A 19,900-nucleotide genomic window follows, 5' to 3' on the forward strand; every position below is an offset into this window, starting at 1 on the left:
AGGAAGAGAAGCCTATAAATGTAGGATTTCAGTCCAGAGGGTACTCTGCACTGTTGGAGCTTATCTCAATTCTGTTCTTTCTCCTTCCTCTGAACAGTTCTTTCAAACTACTTCTACCACTTTCAAGTCCCTATTCTTGATGGAGTTCATATAAGTGCCCCTAGCCCTCAGCAAATAAACTTGTTGAGAAAGAAAATTGAGCCTATTAGGTAAGAATTCCTTTGCAAACTAGATATATCTGCATTCATTGCCTCTTCCAATGTAAATTCCATCCTTTCTTCCATCATTTCTCTGCAAAGGAAATGGTGTACCTTTATTTTTGGGCCAACCCCTCCACTCTCCTTTGAGAACCTCATTTAGCAATCATCTCCTCCAGTGCCTTCAATTGCACTCCTTCTACTAGCTCTAATGCATCATTAGAAAAACTTGCTCTTCTATTCTAGGAAAAACTGTCTGTAATCCTTGTTACCTCCCGTGCAAGCTGTCACCATCTCTATTCTTCCCTTCCCTGCCTGAAAGAACTACTGAAAGTGAGTACATACTCCCTATTCTCAGTTCTCATCTACACCACAATACACTACAAGTTGGCTCCAACCCTACCACTGCACTGATGCTGCTCACACTTAAAAAGACCCATAGTGACCACAATCTCCACCTACTTAAACTCAAGGTTAATTTCCCAGGCTCATCCTACTTGACCTCCCTGAAGCAAACAAAACTGCTGATCACTTCCCTGGAATTTTCTCCTTTCCTAGCTTCCCGGGCAATATTCTTTCTTACCTTAAGCACCAGTCCCTCTCATCTTTGTCATTTCCATCCTCCCATATATGTGGCTGGGAGAGTTCAACCATTCCCACAACTTCAACTTCTACCTCCACCTACCACCACTCCTAGACAATGATTCTCTGCTGAACCTCAGACCCAAGTACCAAAAATCACTCAAATTCAACATGACCCAAAATAGGCTTGATATCTTCCACCCCAAAGAAGGTTCCTCTTCTATAGTCCCTCTTTGCTACTGGCACCACCATCCACCAAAAATAGAAAACTGTGTTATCTTCAACACCTCTTTCTTGTTCTCAACACCAATTAGTCATTACCAGGGTTAATTCTGTCTCTGCTGTCTCCCTCAGATTTGTTCCCCTCCTCTCCAGTTCCACTGATATAATCCTTAATTCAGTCCTACATATCACATCCATATTATTAAAAGAGCCTCCCAATATCCCTGATCCTTATTTCCACCCTTCACTCTATTTCCGCAGTTGGCATCCCAAAATGCAATCATGTCACTCCCGGTCTAAAAACCTCCAGTGGCTTTCCTGCCCACAAAATTGAATCTTCTTAGCACAGCACTATTGCCTATTAAAAACCTGGCTTCATTACGATTCCAGTTGCACCAATCACTTCTCCTTTGATCCCCAAATTCTCTTATGTTCCATTCACTTGGAACTACTTAACTTTTCCCTTATACCTCTGCAATGCTGCAAATATTACCAGGACTATTCCCCCTCCTTATCCTTCAAGACTCGACTCAATAACCACCTCATTCCTGAAGACTCTCCTGCCTTCTTCATGTAGTTAGTCATTCCTTCCTCTGTCCTCCTTACATGGCACCTTGGACATATCTCACATAGCACTTTGGACAATACCAAATCTTATTTAAAATACTATCTACTTTATCCTATTATGAATTCCTCCAGGACACAGAATTTTACTCATCTCAGTATCTAAGCACTGAACACTTTGCAGAGAGAAAGCACTCAACGTAAACTAGAAGCTCTTACCAACACCAGGTTCTAGGTACATAAATTGGCTCTGATAGCTTTCCCAGAGAGTTACTCTACCCTAAAAGACAACCATGGAGGGAAGCGGGGATCTCTCTCTCTCACACACACATACACACGCACCACCAATACCACCACCAGTAGTGGTGGTGTCTCTCCTTTCCAGACAGGAACCTAATAAGTTAAAACTGCAGGGACAGCCCCAGGTCCTATGGAATTTGATCATGACACTAACTCAATCTTGTATGCTTCCACAGTAAAAGGACCACAAAGAGGGTCTAAGTGATGTGCATATTTCTGGGAAATGAGGCTCTGAGGGCAGCAAGGGCCCTTGCTCTTCTGCAGTGAAGCCCCTAGAAGATATGAAGGAGCCTAGAGAGGTCAGACTGGACACCTAAACTGTCCATCAGTCACGCTCAACAAGTACCAGCCTAAACTTCAAAAGGAAAACAATATTAAGACAAAATCAAAATCTCTAAGATGGCAAAGACCCCAAGATAGATTTGAATCAGGCAATCTCTCACTCTTACCTCTTTAGGGACAATGAGGACCCAGATTCCATTTTCCTTGGTATGGACAGACAGATATCCAAGATCCCCCCAGAAACCTAGTAACTACAGATAGGTCAAGTAACCTGGAATCCTCTCCTCTAATCTCTCCCAACTTGTAACTCCAGAAAGTGACTAGCAATGACAGAGCTGGCAGAGTAAAACCTAGAGTGGCAGCCATCAATGTTGTTATGATTCTCCCAACTATTTTGACTATTCCCTACTGACTTCTTTGTACCCCACATCCAATCTAGCCTAACTTATTAATTCTTCCTTAGTATTACCTCCTGCATCCTTCCTTTCTCCTTCATTTTCACTGTGATCACTTTGGTCTGCTGTTCAGTAGTTTTGAATATTAAGGTAAATCATTTATCCTTTCTGGTGCCTCATCTGCTGCTCTGCCTACTTCACAGGATTATTCAATCAAATGAGATCATGCCCATGAAAAATTCTGTAATCTGTTATACATAAATAGGCATTACTATTATTATCAACCTAAGTCCCCTATTATTGATATGTGAAGCCTGATTCTTTGTCTTTCTTCTCATTTCCAACCACTTTACATACCACAGTAAAACAAATATATCCTCTAAAAGACTGCTCTGTCCACACATTCATCTTCTCAGCATCTTTCACTGACATCCCATTTCTTTCCTGTTAGTCAAACAATCCTGGATCTGACATATGCAATCTCATCTCTGCACCACTGTCAGTTTAGGATGCTTCCTCTAGTCTTGCAAGCCATACCCATCCTTCAAAGTCCAGCTAAAGCCCCAATACATGCAGAACAAGGACAAATTTAGAAAAGAAATTTCTTAAACATGATGGAAGAATTAAAGACAGTTCATTCTGAGTAAAAAAGAGGTAGGAATTGCCAGGCACAGTGGTGCACACCTGTAATCCCAGTCACTCGGGAGGCTAAGGCAGGAGGATCTTGAGTTCAAAGCCAGCCTCAGCAAAAGCAAGGTGCTAAGAAACTCAGTGAGACCCTGTCTCTAAATAAAATACAAATTAGGGCTGGGGGTGTGGCTGTCATTAAGAGTCAGTATTTAAGAGCCTTTTTTTTTTTTTTTTTTTACTATTATAAGAGATAATAAATAGGATGGAAGTTGCAGAAATGTTTCAGTAACCTGAAGAACATTTTTATTGTGATTGTACTATCCCAATAATAAAATTGGATGCTTTATATCTAGTTAATTCCCATTAGAAATGTTTAAGCCAAACTGCAAAATTTGCTAAACTGACAATACTTTATATGGAATTCACTATCGCAAGGGAACAGGTGTAGAGTCACAGCATTTTAGATCTGAAAGAAGTCTTAGAGATCTCCCAGTTCAGACTCCTATTTTAAGGCCTGGACAGATGAAGTGACTCATCCAAGGCAGCAGTTTGTTCTGAAGGGCAGGGAGCAGAAAATGGTTTCTAACTTTTAATCCAGTGATTTACACCCTTGCTACTCAGTGTGGTCCACAGAACGGCAGCATTAGCATTACTTGGAAACTTGTTAGAAAAGGAGAACCCATCGGAATCTATTTTAACAAGACTCCATTAAACATCTACATCATTAAAGTTCGAAAAGCACTGGCCTGCACTGCCCCTTCCGGTGAATTTCTAATTCAGAAACTGCATTTCCCAAACTGCACTAGATGTTAAACAGACGTATAACCCAAGAAAAACAATATTTCCCAGTAAATTTTGGGAAATTCTCCATACATACACCCAGATGGAGATTCACAATAAATATCATTAGCATACTGAAGGATCTGAAATAGTTTGGAGTACAGAAAACTTTAACCAGGAAATTTCTTAATACATTTGGGCATAACATGGATTTAAAAATAATAGTAATAATGAAGTTACCTCTTTTAACATTCCGCAGCTCAGGCTTTGGCAATATACCAGGCAAAGAATGTCAATCTCTACCTCATAGCTCTTGGACTCTCAGTACTTTATACCAAAGTAGCAAATGGTGAATAAAGGCTTGCTGCTGTCTTCACTGCAATAAATGAGGGTAAGTTTCTAAACCTGTCTTTAAAAACAGCAGTTCCTCGTCTGTGTGATTTACTTGTGGTTCTGCCTGAAATCAAGAGAGATGTGCAAGATGACTCTTCAGGAGTCATCATGCCAGCAGCTTAGGCGGACCCCCAAAGAGTGGGGTACACACACACCAAACCCATATGTACACCCCGATGCCTGTGTCCTCTATTTTTCCCCCTGTTTGAGACAAATTTCTCAACCATGTGCCCACAGGTAACCTGTGGCTTGGTGTGGGTTCAGGGATGCCTCGGACGCTCCCGGGAAAAGGGGGACCCTTGCAGTTCTGGAGGAACTCTGAGGCACTGCCACTTTGACCCAGGGAGAACACCGCCAGACTGAAGAGCTCAGGTGGGTAGGACGAGCCTGGGGTCAAACACCCAGACCACGGCGGGCGCCCACCCCTGCAGCGGCCCAACCCTACCCGCCCCGTCACACACCCGGCTCCGTGCAGTGCTCTAGGTCAGCGCCGAACCCACAGCCCACTGCTGGAACCTCACGAACATGTGGAGGGCGGACAGCAGACAGTTGGCAAAACACCGCCTCGGTACCTGTCCTGTCAGGGGCTCCGCGCCCGCTTCGGGCCCCACCAGCGACCGACGCCCAAGACCCGGCGATCCCCGCCCCGCCGCCCCGCCTTCGTGGGCTGCCCGACGCGCCGCCCGACCCTCCAGACTCACTCCAGAACCCCTCGTCCCAGAAACCCAGGGGCGCTCTGAATTTACAGGAAACTCTACTCTTTCCCGAAGTATCTCCCTGGCTTAGAAGTGCTCGCCAAGCGCGGCGGAGAAAACACCGATCAGGCACACAGCTGGACACCTAGAGCGTGATGAGCTCATGCGCAGTGTGCCTGGGAAGCTGATAAGGCCCCTAGTTGGAAGGCGCGTCATGGCGAGCGCCCTCTGTCAGTGAAGGGGAGACTGCATAGAAGATCTGGAGAATTTTTTACAAACTTTGAGTGCTAAACTGCCAGTTAAAACAGTAGCAATAAACCATATTTCGTTGGCTAGGTTGGAGGAAAAACATAAATTTTGCTGCTACTCAGTGTTATCCACCATGTGGGAATGCAAACATTCTCATGCCTTTTTGATAGGAATGTAAAATAATACATAATGGCATTTGGGGCTTTTATATTTTAAAAAATTAAACTTCTTGACTCATGCGTCCACTTCTTATAATGTAACCTAAAAAAAAAATCAAAAACTTTGCAAAAATATTTGTATAAGAATGTTGGGGAAGCCAGGATTTCGCAGACATGGGTTCGAAATCTAATTGCAATTTACTAGCTACAGGAGATCTTGGGCCAGTTACTTAACTTCTCCATGCCTTTGTTTCCTCTTTTTAAATGAGGATGAGGATCAAATGATCCTCATTTGAGAATGTGATGATAGTACCTACCTCACCTGATAGGAGAATTAAGGCAACCCATGTAAAGAATCTTAAATGTAACTATTACAAAGGTATGTTTGTCTCAGTGAAATATCCAAAAATTGATAATGGGTGGGAATGAGAGGTAAATGATTCAAGGGATGAATTTTTCACCCCTCTACTACTCATCCTATTTTCCCATTTCACTTCTACATCTCTTAAATTATTCTGAATGGATAATATATCTGTATGATTCAAAAATCAAAATAAGCGGGCCTGGTGGCACAAGATGCCTGTAATTCCAATCATTTGAGAGGCTGAGGCAGGAGAACTTCAAGTTCAAAACCAGCCTCAGTAATTTAGAGAGGACTTAAGCAACTTAGAGAAACCCTGTCTCAAAACAAAACATAAAAAGGGCTGGGAATGTGGGCCAGTGAACCCCTGGGTTCAATCCCTGGTACCAAAGAATCATCATCATCATCCAAATAAGATTCAAAAATTTGTACTTAGAAACCTCCTTTCAACCTTTCTTCCAATCTGTCCACCACTCTTGCCTACTGCAGGTAACTCTTATTGGTAGTTTCTAATTCATATCTGTAAGCTCCGACGGGCTCGGCGGGCTCAATGGCGGGACCAAATGTAAACTCGGCGGGTCTCCGCGGGCACAGTTGGCAGCCAAATAAAATGGGACAGAAAAGTGGCTGAACCAAGCTTTATTGGAATTTGGCTCTCGGGCGAAATTCCCAGACCCCCGGGGTATAGGGACCCAGAGAAAATCGCTGTGGCTCTGGCTGCCCAGGGTTTTTATAGACTAGGATGGGAGGGGGTCCTGTTGAGTGACAGGTGGGTGTAAAGGGTCAGTGGAACTTTCCATCACCTTGCTGCGAACTTTCTGGTCACCTTTGGCTGGCTGGTCTTTGTTCCAGCCGCTCAGCTGTGCCCCCTAGAGTCGCCTAATTTCCGACCTAACAATATCCTCAGTGGTTAATTTAAATAGGAGCATGAATATATGGTCTCCTTTCTTTCCTTTTTTTTTTTTTTTTTTTTTGGTATTGGATTGAACCCAGGGATACTTTACCACAGAGCTTCATCCTCTATCCCCAAACCTTGTTTTAATTTAGAGACAGGGTCTTCTTATTAAGTTGGCAAGACTGCCTTCAAATTTGCAATCCTCCTGCCTCAGCCTCCCCAGTTGCTGGGATTACAGACATGTGCCAACCCCACGAGGCTTCCTTCTATTCCTTGTGCAAAAGGTAATGTACTGTGTACACTTGCACCTTGCTTTCTTCGCTTGGTTTTTATAAAGCTCTTTATAAATTAGCACATTAGGGCTGGGGAGATAGCTCAGTCAGTAGAGTACTTGCCTTGCAAGCACAAGGCCCTGGGTTTGATCCCCAGCACCACAAAAAAAAAAAAAAAAAAAAAAAAAAATTCAGTACATTAGAGGTCTTCTTCACTCTTTTCCCAGCTCTATTGTATGGATACACATCATTTTTTTAACCAGCTTCCCCTGGTGGATCCTTTGTATCTATAATTTCAGTAGAAATGACCTCCATCTCCTTCAATGACAGAGAAATGGTATAAACCTGGAGCCCAGGGGCACATGCTTATAATCCCAGAGACTCCAGAGATGAAGACCCAGTATTGCAAATTAGAAGTTAAAGGCCAACCTCAGCGATTTATTGAGACCCTGTCTCAAAAAAAATGGGAATGTACAGCAGTAGTAAAGCACCCCTGGGGTTGAGAGACAGAGAGAGAGAAGAAAGAGGGGAAGGGAGAGAGGACACAAGGGAAGAGAAGGGAAGGGGAGGGTAGAAAAAGAAATATAATAAAAATAAAATTGAGTGAGCTTGGGATATAGCTCAGTTGGTAAAGTGCTGGTCCCTCAAGCACAAGGCCCTGGGTTCAATCCCCAGCACTGCAAAAAAAATGAATTAATTAATTAAATAAAATAGATTGAAAGGTTTTAAAAGGTGCGGTGATGCATGCCTATAATCCCAGTAATCTGGAGTCTGAGGCAGGAGGAGTGCAAGTTTGAAATCAGCCTCAGCAAATTGGTCAGCCCTGTCTCAAAATAAAAAATCTAAAAGGGCTGGAGATATAAGTCAGTGGTAAAGTGCTCCTGGGTTCAATCTCCAATGCCTAAGTGAATAAATAAGTTTTAAAAGGGGGTTCACTACATATACATATTTGTTATTTTGGTAAGATATACATAAAATTTACTATTTTAACTATTTTGAAAGTTTATAGTTCAGTGGCACTAAATACATTAACATTTTTGTACAATCATCACTTCCTTTCATTGCAGAACTTTTCTTTATCTTTCCACACTAAAACTGTACCAAATAAGGCCAGATGCAGTGGTGTACCCCTGTAATCCCAGAAGCTCAGGAGGATGAGGTAGGAAGATGGTGAGTTCAAAGCCAGCCTCAACAATTTAGAAAGGCCCTAAGCAATTTAGCAAGACTCTGTCTCAAAATTTAAAAAAAGAAAATAATAATAAAAACTGTACCAAATAAACACTAACTCCCCATTCTTCCCTTTCCCAAACCCTAATAATTATCATTCTTTGTCCTTATGATTTGACTATTCTAAGCACTTCATACAAATAGTAGAATCATATGATATTTGTTCTTTCATGCCTGGCTTATTTCACTTAGTAAATGTCTTCCAGGCTAATCCCTATTGTAGCATGTGTCAGAATTTCATTCCTTTTTAAGGATGGATTAATATTTTAACATATAAATATACCATTTCTGATCATCCATTTTTCCCTTGAGAGATATTTGGGTTATTTCCACCTTTTGGCTATTATATGCATATTTTTAAAACAAACATGTATATCCCCCTCATCCCATCCCCAAGATTCTTACCCAAAGCAACAATTAATGCCTGCTTGTTGTTGTTGTTGTTGTTGTTTTGTGTGTGTGTATTGTCCCAGAATAAGACTTTGGAAACTTAAGCATTTTAAATACAAACAACAGGCTCCTGTGGCACCATACTAAACCTTGTTTTATCCGTGCTGAACAATCTTGACAAATCTTGGAGGCTTAAAAGTTGTCCATATTAATGCATTGTGATTGGCATGCCTTGTTCTATATGGAGATATATATATATATATACACATCTCCATATATATATATATACAACTACAAGGACCTTTAACAGATGTGCTGAATTTGGGATGTGATGCTACCAGACCTTGGATGGAGGTGGAATGCAGGAAAGATTCAAATGCTGCTCAGCAGCATGAAAGTGGGGACCCACTGAATCTAAAGGACAGGTCATGCTTATAAGAGAGTTATTGTGTTTTGGAGTTTTGTTGTCATTGTTCGTTTTTTAATACATGGGGTTAGGTTAAGTGGACTGCAAGGGAAATTATATTGTTTTTGTCCTTTATATTTCTTTTTTTTTTTTTTTTTTTTTTTTTTTTTGGTGTAGTGCTGTGGATTGAACCCAGGGCCTTGGTGCATGCAAGGCAAGCACTCTACCAACCGAGCTATATCCCCAGCCCTATATTGTTTATTAACAGGTACTGTTGTAAGGGACCCAGGCAGTCTTTGATCCTTCTGATGAGCAGCCTGAATGATACCCAAAGGACTCCTAAACTGCTGTGTGGCTACAGTCCATTGCCCCAACCTATAATGCAGAACACTGAAGAACAGCTGTTCTCCTTGGGTGGTATTCTAGGCATTATATGCCATGGGAAAGCATCAAGGGGGAGAAACCTCCCCTCAGGAAGGACTGTTTTTCAGGAGGAAGCAAATTTTTAAGCTGCAAGGATTGGAGAAGGGATAGATGAAGGAAGAGGGCAAATCAATGGCGACAAAGCCAAATGTGGAAGATGATAGATGTAGGGGCAAAAAGTATCTAGATTAGATATACCAACACTGTCTAGTAGACATAAAATGTAAACTTTGAAATTGTCTTTGAGATATAAACTAATAAATTTAAAGATATTTTTGGAGAAAGTTATTAAGATTAAATTTCACTAAGTCAGCCACATGTATAATTTCAATTTCCTAGATAACATAATTCTAAAAAGTAAAAAGAAACAAGTAAAATTAATTTTAATTTTACTTTAATATTTAATATTTTGGGGCTGGCCCCAGGCATGGAATCCTAGGGCACTTTGCCACTAAGCTACATCCCCCTCCTTTTTTATTTTTAAGTTTGGGGTCTTGCTTAGTTTGGGGCCTTAGCAAGGCCTTGCTAAGTTGCCGAGACTGACTTTGAACTTGCAATCCTCCTGCCTCAGCCTCCCAAATTGCTGGGATTACAGGTCTGTGGAACTAAGCCTGGCAACAATATATTTTTATTTTACCAAATATATCCTAAATATTACCATTTCAATGTGTAATAATCATCAATATAAAAATATTATTGAAGTTGGGCATAGTGGCACATGCCTGTAATCCCAGTGACTTGGGAAGCTGAGGTAGGAGAATCCCAAGTTTGAAGATAGCTTGGGAGGTCTAGCAAAACCCTGTCTCAAAAAATAAAGAGGGCTAGGGATGTAGTTCAGTGGAAGGGTATCCCTGTGTTCCATCCCCCTTAACACACATACACACACACACAATAACTATTGGGATGTCTTACGTTTTTTAACTAAGTCTTTGAAATTCAGTATGTATTTGCATTTATGGCATATCTTTATTAATATGTCATATTCACAATAGATTTTTTTCAGTACTTATATTGAATGCAGTATCTCATGCATGCTAGGCAAGAACTCTACCACTAAATCACCCCCTGTCTGCCCTGAAAATATTTAATCTAGTTTAGATTTAGGTTTCATAAAATTTATAATTGAAAAAATACATTCAAGGTGGACTCAGTGATACTTGCTTGTAATCTTAGAGACTCAGGAGATTGAGGCAGGATGATCTTAAGTTCCAAGCCAACTTGAGCAACTTGGTGAGACTCTGCCTCAAAATAACAAATAAAAAGGGGTGGAGATGTAGCTTAGTGGTAGAGTGCCCCTGGATTCAATCCTCAGTACTACAAAAACAAATAAATGAACAAAAAACTGTTAAATATGCAGAGTTGATGGGGCTGGGATTGTGTCTCAGTGTCTGTAGAGCACTTGCCTAGCATGAGTGAGGCACTAGATTCGATTCTCAGCACTGCATACAAATAAATAAAGGTTCATCGATAACTAATAAAAATATTTTAAAAAATATGCAGAGTTGAAAATCTAGAGTAACCACTAAATAACAGAAACAGAATGCATTCTTTTAAGAAGAGAGGGAATTTCAAATCATGAAAGAAGTTCCACTGCTCTCTAAAATGTTCCCAATATTCTAGGTACAGTGGTGCTTGCCTGTAATCCCAGCAGTTTGGGAAGCTGAGGCAGGAGGATCACAAGTTCAAAGCCAGCCTCAGCAACTTAACAAGGTCCTAAGCACCTTAATGAGGCCCTGTCTCTAAAGAAAATATTAAAAAGGGCTGGGGATGTGGCTCAGTGCCTGTGGGTTTAATCCCTGGTGGAAAGAAAAGGAAAGGGAAAGGGAAAGAGGGCTGGGGATGTGGTTCTGTGATTAAGTACCCCCAGGTTCAATCCCTGGTATGAAAAAAAAAAAGATTCTGGTGCAATGACTAACTCTTGGTCTGTCTAGAACTAACAGATGAGGAAGAAGGATAGTTAGGAAAAGAGTTAGGAAAGAAGAAAAGTTAGGAAAGAGACCCTAGAATGTTTGTGGAGAAGGTGGTCAAGGCACATATCATTGATTCCAGAACTGTTTACCCACAGGTATATCTCAGGACACTTCTGCAGATGCCACTGGGCAAAAATCCAAATGGAGGCCACAAATCTGATGTCCTCCTTGCTCATCAGGAGGCTGCCTGGATCTAGGCCAGCACTGTTCACGCTTCCAGTGACACCAGAGTTTGAGATAAAACTTGATTCTTCACTTCTGCTGGTGGGTGGGTTCTGTGTAAGCTGCAGGCCTCTGCAACCAAGAAAGCCTATTTTGATATTAGAAACTAATTATGATAGGCGCCAGGTCTGAATGTCACAGCCGGCAAAGCTGGAATCTTCTCCACTACGGTCCCCCAATGGCATGTTGCAGCTCTTAATGGGAGTCGATGCCCTCCAGTATTGCAGCAGATCCCAGCAGCTCACTGCCAATTTCTTCTCTCTGGGTTCTTGTCTCCTGAATTTGAAGAATGAAATCCAGAGACAGAAAGTGAAGTGTAAAAGAGGAAGATTTATTCAAGAGGGTAGAAAAGACAGAACTCTCTGGAATGAGAGGGGACCCACCAGGGGTGGGTATGCTAGTCTATGAGTTTATATAGCTCTTGTGTCAACACTGTTGGTCCCACTTCATGCTAATAAGGTCTTAGAAAGTATCAATGCTATCGGTTAGCCCTACAATCTCCATTTAGGTCTGCCCTACCTCTTGCTGCTCATCATCTAGGGCTGGGCCACCAATGGGACAGCTCTGTGAGCCCTGGTTTTTGAGCTATGGCTTACCATGCCACAGGCCTGTGATGGCATGATGGGCTCCTCGTGACTGAGGCCTGTGCTTGCCTTCCATGCTCTAGCCCACCTAGGGCCACCACTCCGCCATTCCAGACAAGGGCGTGACTTCACCAATTCTAGGAGATCAGGATTGCACGGGGCTCATGACAAGTCAGCTCTCAGGACACAGCCTTCCCTATGCCTGTGCAGGGTACCTTCAGAGTAGGCCAGTCTGGGTGGAGACTAGAGGGCAATGGAATAAGGGGAAGGGCAAGGGTGTTTACAGTGGAGACTGATCCCCTCCCTGTCCTGGGGTTATTGGGGGCTGAGGTCCTAGTGATACGACAGGGTAAGAGAAGCACTCACCAGTATTGAGCCCAGTCATTATTGCTGTCTTCCCAGTCACTTCTGTGGAATACATCTGGAGGTCCCAGGGATGAGACTTCTGCCAGAGCTGTCCACATTGTGGACAAGCAGGTGAATCAGAAACAGAAGAAAAATCCCAGACTCCAGACCAGGGTGCTGAATGGAGCTCACAGTAACATAGTAGAGAATGCCATCTGGCCACTGGGAAGTGCTTCAGTGGGGGAGAGGGAGGGGCAACTCAAGGCATAGTGGGGACTAGCAATGAGGCAGGTATGGAGCCTAAGGCAAACTTCAATCCAAAAGTAAAACTTGGATTTGCAGTTTAAGGTGAACTGACTAAGTTCCAAGAACCAAGGGAGCAAATCAAGTTCCTCTTGTCTTGAATCACTTTGAGCTTAGGCAGGACCATCCCTTCTCATCTACTGAAAGAGAAATGTCTCCTCTCTGAAGTAGACCTCATTTTTAGCCTTATATAGATTCCTTTGCAGAATGCCTCTGCTGGGAAACAACCTAGTCCCTAAAAGTAGGGTCTCCTAAGGGTGGTAACAGGGCTATCCTCTGGAGCCAGCGTTTGATCTTCTAGGCTGGCAGGACAACTGCTCCCTCTGGTGTTCAGTGAGAGAATAGACACCCTTGGAAGAAACATCAAACCAATTCTGGAGCAACTCAGGTGTTTATTTCTGACAGGCAGGCAGAGTGTAGGTGCAATTCCCACTGCCAGAGGTTCAGGACCCAGAATGGGGCATGGGCTTGGAGGGGAGCAACCACACTTTGGGGGTTGCACTCCTTGTTAGCTGTTCTGCTGTCACATGTGGCTTGGACACACCTTTCTGGATGGGGCGCTGCTCAATTACAGGAGAGGCATCTCCTTCTTCTTTGGCTTCTTCTTGGGACGCAGTAGAGTTGAGCAGCACCTGGGTGCTCTGGTTCCACATGCTCACACCAGGAGCCAGCTTCACTGCTTCTGGCACCAACACTGGCTTCCAGAATACCTGGGATGTGGCCTCAAGAACCTGAGGCATTGTTTGGGACCATCCAGAAGCCTGGTCTTCCTTGTCAGCAAGCCCCAGGCCCTGTGGGGGTACACGGCTACGACCTGCCCACAGGTTGCCCAGCAGCTTGGCCTCCCCCTCATAGCCACTGGGCCACTTGGCACTGGGCCACACATTGGGGCTGGTGCTGCGGGGGACTTCAACAGCCCGCAGGTGCGTGTCCAGAAAGCGGATCCCAGGGCTTGGGAGAGGTAGCTTCGACCCAAAGGATGGTGACAGTGGGCCTAAGTTTAAAGTGGGTAATTGAAGTCTGGGTTCTGGGCCCACAACACGGAAAGGAACATCAGGCTGGAGAGGGAAGAATGCTGCCAGAGAGGCACGAATGTGGGGACCAGAGGCTTGGGGTCCAGCCTGGGCCTTGGTCTTTCCCCGCTGGCGCCCACGGTAGGCTTCCAAGGGGCGAACCTCTGAGTCTGGAACCAGGACCTCAGCTAGGGGGCGCACCCAGTGGCGAGGAAGCTGCGCAGGATCCAAGCGCACCTTGGCTGCCTTGTGGCCCACCCTGGACTGAAGTGTGCCATGCCGTGCATCCAAGCTCACAGGCTGCTGCAACTGGAAGGATGCTGATGCGCTGAGAGTACTGGTGTCGCCCTCAGAGGGGAAGGGCACTAACACGTCTGAGGCAATGCGGGGTAATGCCTGGGTCTTGAGTTTTAGCTGGTCCCCAGACGCATCTGGTTGGGGAATGCAAGAGTAGAGGTCCTCCAGCGACAGGTGGGGGCTGAGGTGTAGTGGGCTCTGGCTCTCCACAGAAGCCCGGGGGTGGGCTACCTGGGACAGCTCCAGGAAAGGGTGAGGACTCTCTGCAAGTTCCACTTCAAACGATGGTTGTACACTTCCATTCAAGAACGAAACCAGTGAAGAGTGGCTTCTTGCCCCATGATCAGGTTCCTCCGGAGTATCCCCAGGCTCTGCCTCCTGAAACAGCTCCGGGTTGGACTGGGGGCCCAAGGTGACACTCAGAGAACGCTCCCAAGATTCTGTCAGTTCCTGGGAACATCTACCTGGCCACGATCTTCTTAAAGGGATCTGGTCCAGGTTCCCAGGTCCCTGGGGAAATGCATGGGGATGGTGAGAGGTAGGAAAGGGAGAGAGGAATTAAGGACAGGTGTCCTGAAAGGCCCCTGAGGAGATCAAAGACTAGGCAGGGGGCGGGAAGCAGGCTGGGGTGTGAAGGAGGCTTACTTCGTCTTGGCAGTTCTCCAGAACCTCCAAGGCAGGTGCATGCAGCACAGGTACGGAGCCCTGAGCCCAAGCATCAGTAGTGCACACCAGGGGCTCTTCGTCCTCACTCCATGTAGGGTCCTTAGCCACTGTAGAGTCTCCCTCATCCCGGGCCAGGAAGCGCCACTCAATGATCTGCAGCATGGCCTCCCGGGCCTGACTGATGGTAAATGGAATGCACTGCGAAAGTGAGGAAGTGTCTCAGTCCCACAAGGAGTGGTGGGTCTGGAGAAGTTGAGTCTGGAAGACCAGGATTCAGGCCCACCTGCTGTGTCAGGTAGACTTGGAAGGCCGAGTCCATGACTCGAGCCAGCAGATCTGCCAGAATGTCTCCCACCACGTCCTCTCCCTCCTCCACAGCTGTTAACGCGATCCACTCAGCCTCATTGAGCCGCCCAGGCACGATATCCACCTGTGGCACCGTCACAGTGGGAGGTCTCGCCTTCTCAGCCTTGGATCTGGTCGGGCCCCGGTCTCGGGCTTGCCTCTCCTGTCTTTCCTGCCTCTGTAGGAATGAAACAGGGCACTCAGGGCAGGTAACTGAGAAATGCAAAAGAAGATTAGCTATGGACTTGAAGAAAGCTTACTGAAATTATTTAGTACAAAGGGAAGAGGAAAATGATTTACTAAGAGACTATCGTGTGACTAATTGCTTTTTAAAGTATTTGGCCTAATTTAATTTTTGTATGTCCATTAAGTTCACTTTACAAAGAAACTGAAGCTTTACAGAAGTTAGCCATCATTTGCTTCGAAGCACAGAGTTAGTAAGATCTAGCTACATAAAGCTCTTATTCATGGTCCTTGCTATTTGTACTAATACAAAGAGTCCAAAGTTGTTGAGAGTTCAGAGAACTTGAAAATAATGAGAAAATAAGAATGCTGGAATTACCAGTGCTATTTCGCATTCCTCTATATTGTTAACTACTATTTTTATTCCCATTTGATGTGATTTGCCCAGGATCTCACAATTAGGAAGTAGTCAGAATTCATACGCCAGTTTGTCTAATTCCAGAACTTGATTTCATCCTACCTCCCAAATAAAAAATAGTTAAAACACATATGAAAAGGATACATATATCCCCAAATATATTAAAAACTCATATAAAAGGAGAAAGTCATTTAAGACACCAAAGAAAAACTGTAGTTGATTAATACATATTTGAAACTGTAGATGATTGATACATATTTGAAAAGATGTCCAATCTTCAAAATGGATCAAAATATGTACATTTAATTTATATTTTCACTTTTAGTTATCTTACTAGAAAACATTTTCAAGGCCAGGAGTGGTGATGCATGCCTGTAATCCCAGAAACTCAGGAGGCTGATAACTCAGGAGGCTGAGGTAAGAGGATCTCCAGCTTGAGGCCAGCCTTAGCAACTTAGTAAGACCCTGTCTCAAAAACTAAAAAGGGTAGCTTTTTAGTTTAGAGGTAGCTCTGGGTCCAAACTCCAGTACTGCAAAAAAAAATTCAATATAAGAATATTTATGCTAGCAAAGTATATAAGGTGACACCATGCTGATGGGAATATTAACTATAACAATATTTTTGGAAAGCCATGCAGCAATATGTATCAATAGCATTAAAAATATTTTTAAGACAAGTAGTATGGTGACAGATGCTTCTACTCCCAAATATTCTGGAGGCTGAGGCAGGAAGATCACTTGAGCCCAGGATGTCCAGGACAGCCTGGGTAACGTACCTAGGAAGGCACCAGCTCAAAAAAAGGAGGAAGAGCCGGTTGCCATGGTGTACACTTGTAATCTCAGTGACTGGTGAGGCTGAGGCAGGAGGATAGCAAATGTGAGGCCCTCAGCAACTAGTGAGATCCTATCTTAAAAATAAAAAAAAAAAAAAAGTTAAAAAGGGCTGGGAATTGCTCAGTGGGAAGCACCTCTACATTCAATCCCTGGTAGAGAGAGGGGCAGGGGAGAAAAGAAGAAAAATGCTTTCATTCCTTTGACTCTGTAGTTTCAATTCTATAAATGCATTCAAAAGGCATATTCTGAAATAAAGATTAAAATATTTTCCTATATATTCTCTGTGATGTTATTTACACTAGAACACTGAAACATCTAAGAAAAAGGTGATTAATTATGCTGCATCTGTATAATAGAATGTGCATTGTAGCTCAGTGACAGCACTTGCCTAGTATATGTGAAGCACTGGGTTTGATCCTCAGCAGCACTACATAAAAAAATAAATAAAAGTTTTTTTTTTAAAGAAAATGCAAAAAAAATGCTCATAACATAATGTTAAGTTAAACAAGATACAAAATTATAATATCAGACATATAAACCAATATGTATTTTAAAAAGTAAAACCCAAAACCATTACAGAAGGTATGTTTCTTTCCTATGCTTTTCTATTTTACAGGTTCTCTACAATGAGTTTGCATCTTTTATAATTAAGGAAAACCTACTTAAAAAGAAGACTAGTCCTCAAAACTCACTTTAGGGACATGGTAACTTACTAAGTCTCTTGGGAGACTTCTCACTTCCCCACAACAGTCTCCCTGAACCTTGTTCCTTCCAAAACTGACCCCCAAAAGTGATCTTTCCAAACCTTTATCTACTGCCCTCCAACCTTATGGACTCATACTTGATATTCACTAACATTCGTTCTTTCCAATCTGATGTTTCCTAAACCTCACACCAAATCCCAAATCTCTTACAGCTCCTTCCCCCTTTCCACCAGCAAGAACAGGAAGCACTAGGATAGCAGTTGGACCCTTAGACCTCTCCCAGTCTATAAAGCATGTGATACCCGCGATGGTGCCTAGATGTGACCTGACGGCGTCAGGAGTATTGGGGGCGGGGTGGTCAGGGGCAGGATGAGATAAGATATTTGCACAAAGACTCTTCAGATATGCTTTGTTTTAAAATTTCTTGGCTTTGGAAAAACTTGATTTTCAAGTGTAGCCTCATTGTTGGTTTAATTCATTTGTTTCTCCTGAAATTCTCGAAATAGATGGCTTATCCATCAACACCTCTCCCCAACTGCCTGACCAATTCTGGTTTATCCATTGAAATGGCAAGCCCAAAATCTCAATGACGTACCTTACAGAAATAGAGCAAGCAATTATGAAATTCATCTGGAAGAATAAGAAACCCAGAATAGCTAAAGCAATCCTTAGCAGAAAGAGTGAAACAGGGGGTATCGCAATACCAGATCTTCAACTCTACTACAAAGCAATAGTGACAAAAACGGCATGGTATTGGTACCAAAATAGAAAGGTAGATCAATGGTACAGAATAGAGGACATGGACACAAACCCAAATAAATACAATTTTCTCATACTAGACAAAGGGGCCAAAAATATGCAATGGAGAAAAGATAGCCTCTTCAACAAATGGAGCTGGGAGAATTGGAAATCCATATGCAATAGAATGAAACTAAACCCATATCTCTCACCATGCACGAAACTAAACTCAAAATGGATTAAGGACCTCGGAATCAGACCAGAGACCCTGCAGATTATAGAAGAAAAAGTAGGTCCAGATCTTCAACACGTCGGCTTAGGACCAGACTTCCTCAACAGGACTCCCACAGCACAAGAAATAAAAGCAAGAATCAATAACTGGGATAGATTCAAACTAAAAAGCTTTCTCTCTGCAAAGGAAACTATCAGCAATGCGAAGAAAGAGCCTACAGAGTGGGAGAAAATCTTTGCCAATCATACTTCAGATAGAGCACTAATCTCCAGAATCTATAAAGAACTCAAAAAACTCTACACCAAGAATGCAAATAATCCAGTCAACAAATGGGCTAAGGAAATGAATAGACACTTCACAGAAGAAGATCTACAAGCAATCAACAAAATATGGAAAAATGTTCAACATCTCTAGTAATAAGAGAAATGGAAATCAAAACCACCCTAAGATTCCATCTCACCCCAATTAGAATGGCGATTATCAAGAATACAAGCAACAACAGGTGTTGGCGAGGATGTGGGGAAAAAGGTACACTCATACATTGCTGATGGGGCTTGCAAATTAGTGCAGCCACTCTGGAAAGCAGTGTGGAGATTCCTTAGAAAACCTGGAATGGACCCACCATTTGACCCAGCTATCCCACTCCTTGGCCTCTACCCAAAGGACTTAAAATCAGCATACTACAGGGATACAGCCACATCCATGTTCATAGCTGCTCAATTCACAATAGCCAGATTGTGGAACCAACCTAGATGTCCTTCAGTTGATGAATGGATAAAGAAACTGTGGTATATATATATACGATGGAATATTACTCAGCCATAAAGAATGATAAAATTATGGCATTTGCAGGCAAATGGATGAAATTGGAGAATATCATGCTAAGTGAGATAAGCCAATCTCAAAAAAACCAAAGGTCGAATGATATCGCTAATAAGTGGATGAGGACACATAAAGGGGGGAGGGAAGGGTTAGTGTTAGGGTTAGAGTTAGGGAGGGGGGCAAGAATGGAGGAAGGAAGGACTGTATAGAGGGAAAAGAGGGGTGGGAGGGGTTGGGGGAAGGGAAAAAAATAACAGAATGAATCAAACAACATTACCGTATGTAAATTTATGATTACACAAATGGTATGCCTTTACGCCACGTACAGAGAAACAACATGTATCCCATTTGTTTACAATTAAAAAAAAAGAAATGGCAAGCCCAGCGTAAGGAACGTATTACATGTGTTAGCTGTTTCCAAATTCACTCCTTGTTCTCGAGCTCTACATCATTCAATGGCTCTTTCCTTCAGGGCCCAAGTGGGACAAAGCGCGAGTGGGCAAAGTGCAGATGAGTGCAGATGTAGGCTTTCTGCCCAAGTACGGACGTGGCTTCCTCGGTCATCTTGAACGCCCAGGCCACGCGGGACTGGCCCACTCTTCCCGACACCGACCTAACTGGCCGACGCACCCCCAGTCGAGCTGAAGCTCACCGAGCCGTCGTGCGCCATTGCCGCGGCGGTCGCTCCAACCCAGGTGTCACGGTTGATTGCCTGACGCGGCTCCGCTGCGGACGCTGCCGCTGCCTAACGGTCGTCTCGGTGACCAAGGGGCACTTTGAGTTGCTCGCCCCGCCTACAGTTT

The 19,900-nt window shown here is 43.5% G+C and overlaps 2 protein-coding genes across 14 annotated transcripts in view; both read right to left on the minus strand.

Annotated features, from left to right (window-relative positions):
- The window catches only part of DCTN1 (dynactin subunit 1), a 29,525-nt gene extending 24,526 nt beyond the window's left edge, over positions 1–4,999 (minus strand). For 9 of the 13 annotated variants that reach the window (XM_079111510.1, XM_079111513.1, XM_079111511.1 and 6 more), the window contains exons 1-2: positions 4,807–4,999; positions 4,193–4,409 (exon numbers count right to left, since the gene is read on the minus strand). In XM_079111510.1, the coding sequence (XP_078967636.1) occupies positions 4,193–4,204 (12 nt within the window). In that variant the 5' untranslated portion in view covers positions 4,205–4,409; positions 4,807–4,999. The remainder of the gene's footprint in view (positions 1–4,192; positions 4,410–4,806) is intronic. The other 4 variants (XM_079111518.1, XM_079111512.1, XM_079111514.1 and 1 more) reach the window with 4 other exon arrangements.
- A 6,412-nt stretch (positions 5,000–11,411) lies between these two features.
- LOC306643984 (uncharacterized protein C2orf81) lies at positions 11,412–19,897 on the minus strand. The gene is made up of 5 exons (XM_079110399.1): positions 19,750–19,897; positions 15,105–15,344; positions 14,801–15,019; positions 12,564–14,665; positions 11,412–11,889 (listed from the first exon to the last, which is right to left on the minus strand). The coding sequence occupies exons 1-4, from the start codon at positions 19,765–19,767 to the stop codon at positions 13,289–13,291; spliced, it is 1,854 nt and encodes a 617-aa protein (XP_078966525.1). The 5' UTR covers positions 19,768–19,897; the 3' UTR covers positions 11,412–11,889; positions 12,564–13,288.
- Between the last annotated feature and the right edge of the window lie 3 nt (positions 19,898–19,900).

The sequence above is a fragment of the Sciurus vulgaris genome (genome assembly GCF_902686455.1).
Source record: "Sciurus vulgaris genome assembly, chromosome: 14".
Classification (NCBI taxonomy): Eukaryota; Metazoa; Chordata; class Mammalia; order Rodentia; family Sciuridae; genus Sciurus; species Sciurus vulgaris.

Excerpts from the sequence above, each read along its gene's own strand:
- LOC306643984 (XM_079110399.1), bottom strand. Across the intron at positions 15,020-15,104 it reads AAGTCTACCTGACACAGCAG|TGCATTCCATTTACCATCAG; the intron begins GTGGGCCTGAAT and ends TCACTTTCGCAG. Across the intron at positions 14,666-14,800 it reads TGGAGAACTGCCAAGACGAA|GGACCTGGGAACCTGGACCA; the intron begins GTAAGCCTCCTT and ends GCATTTCCCCAG.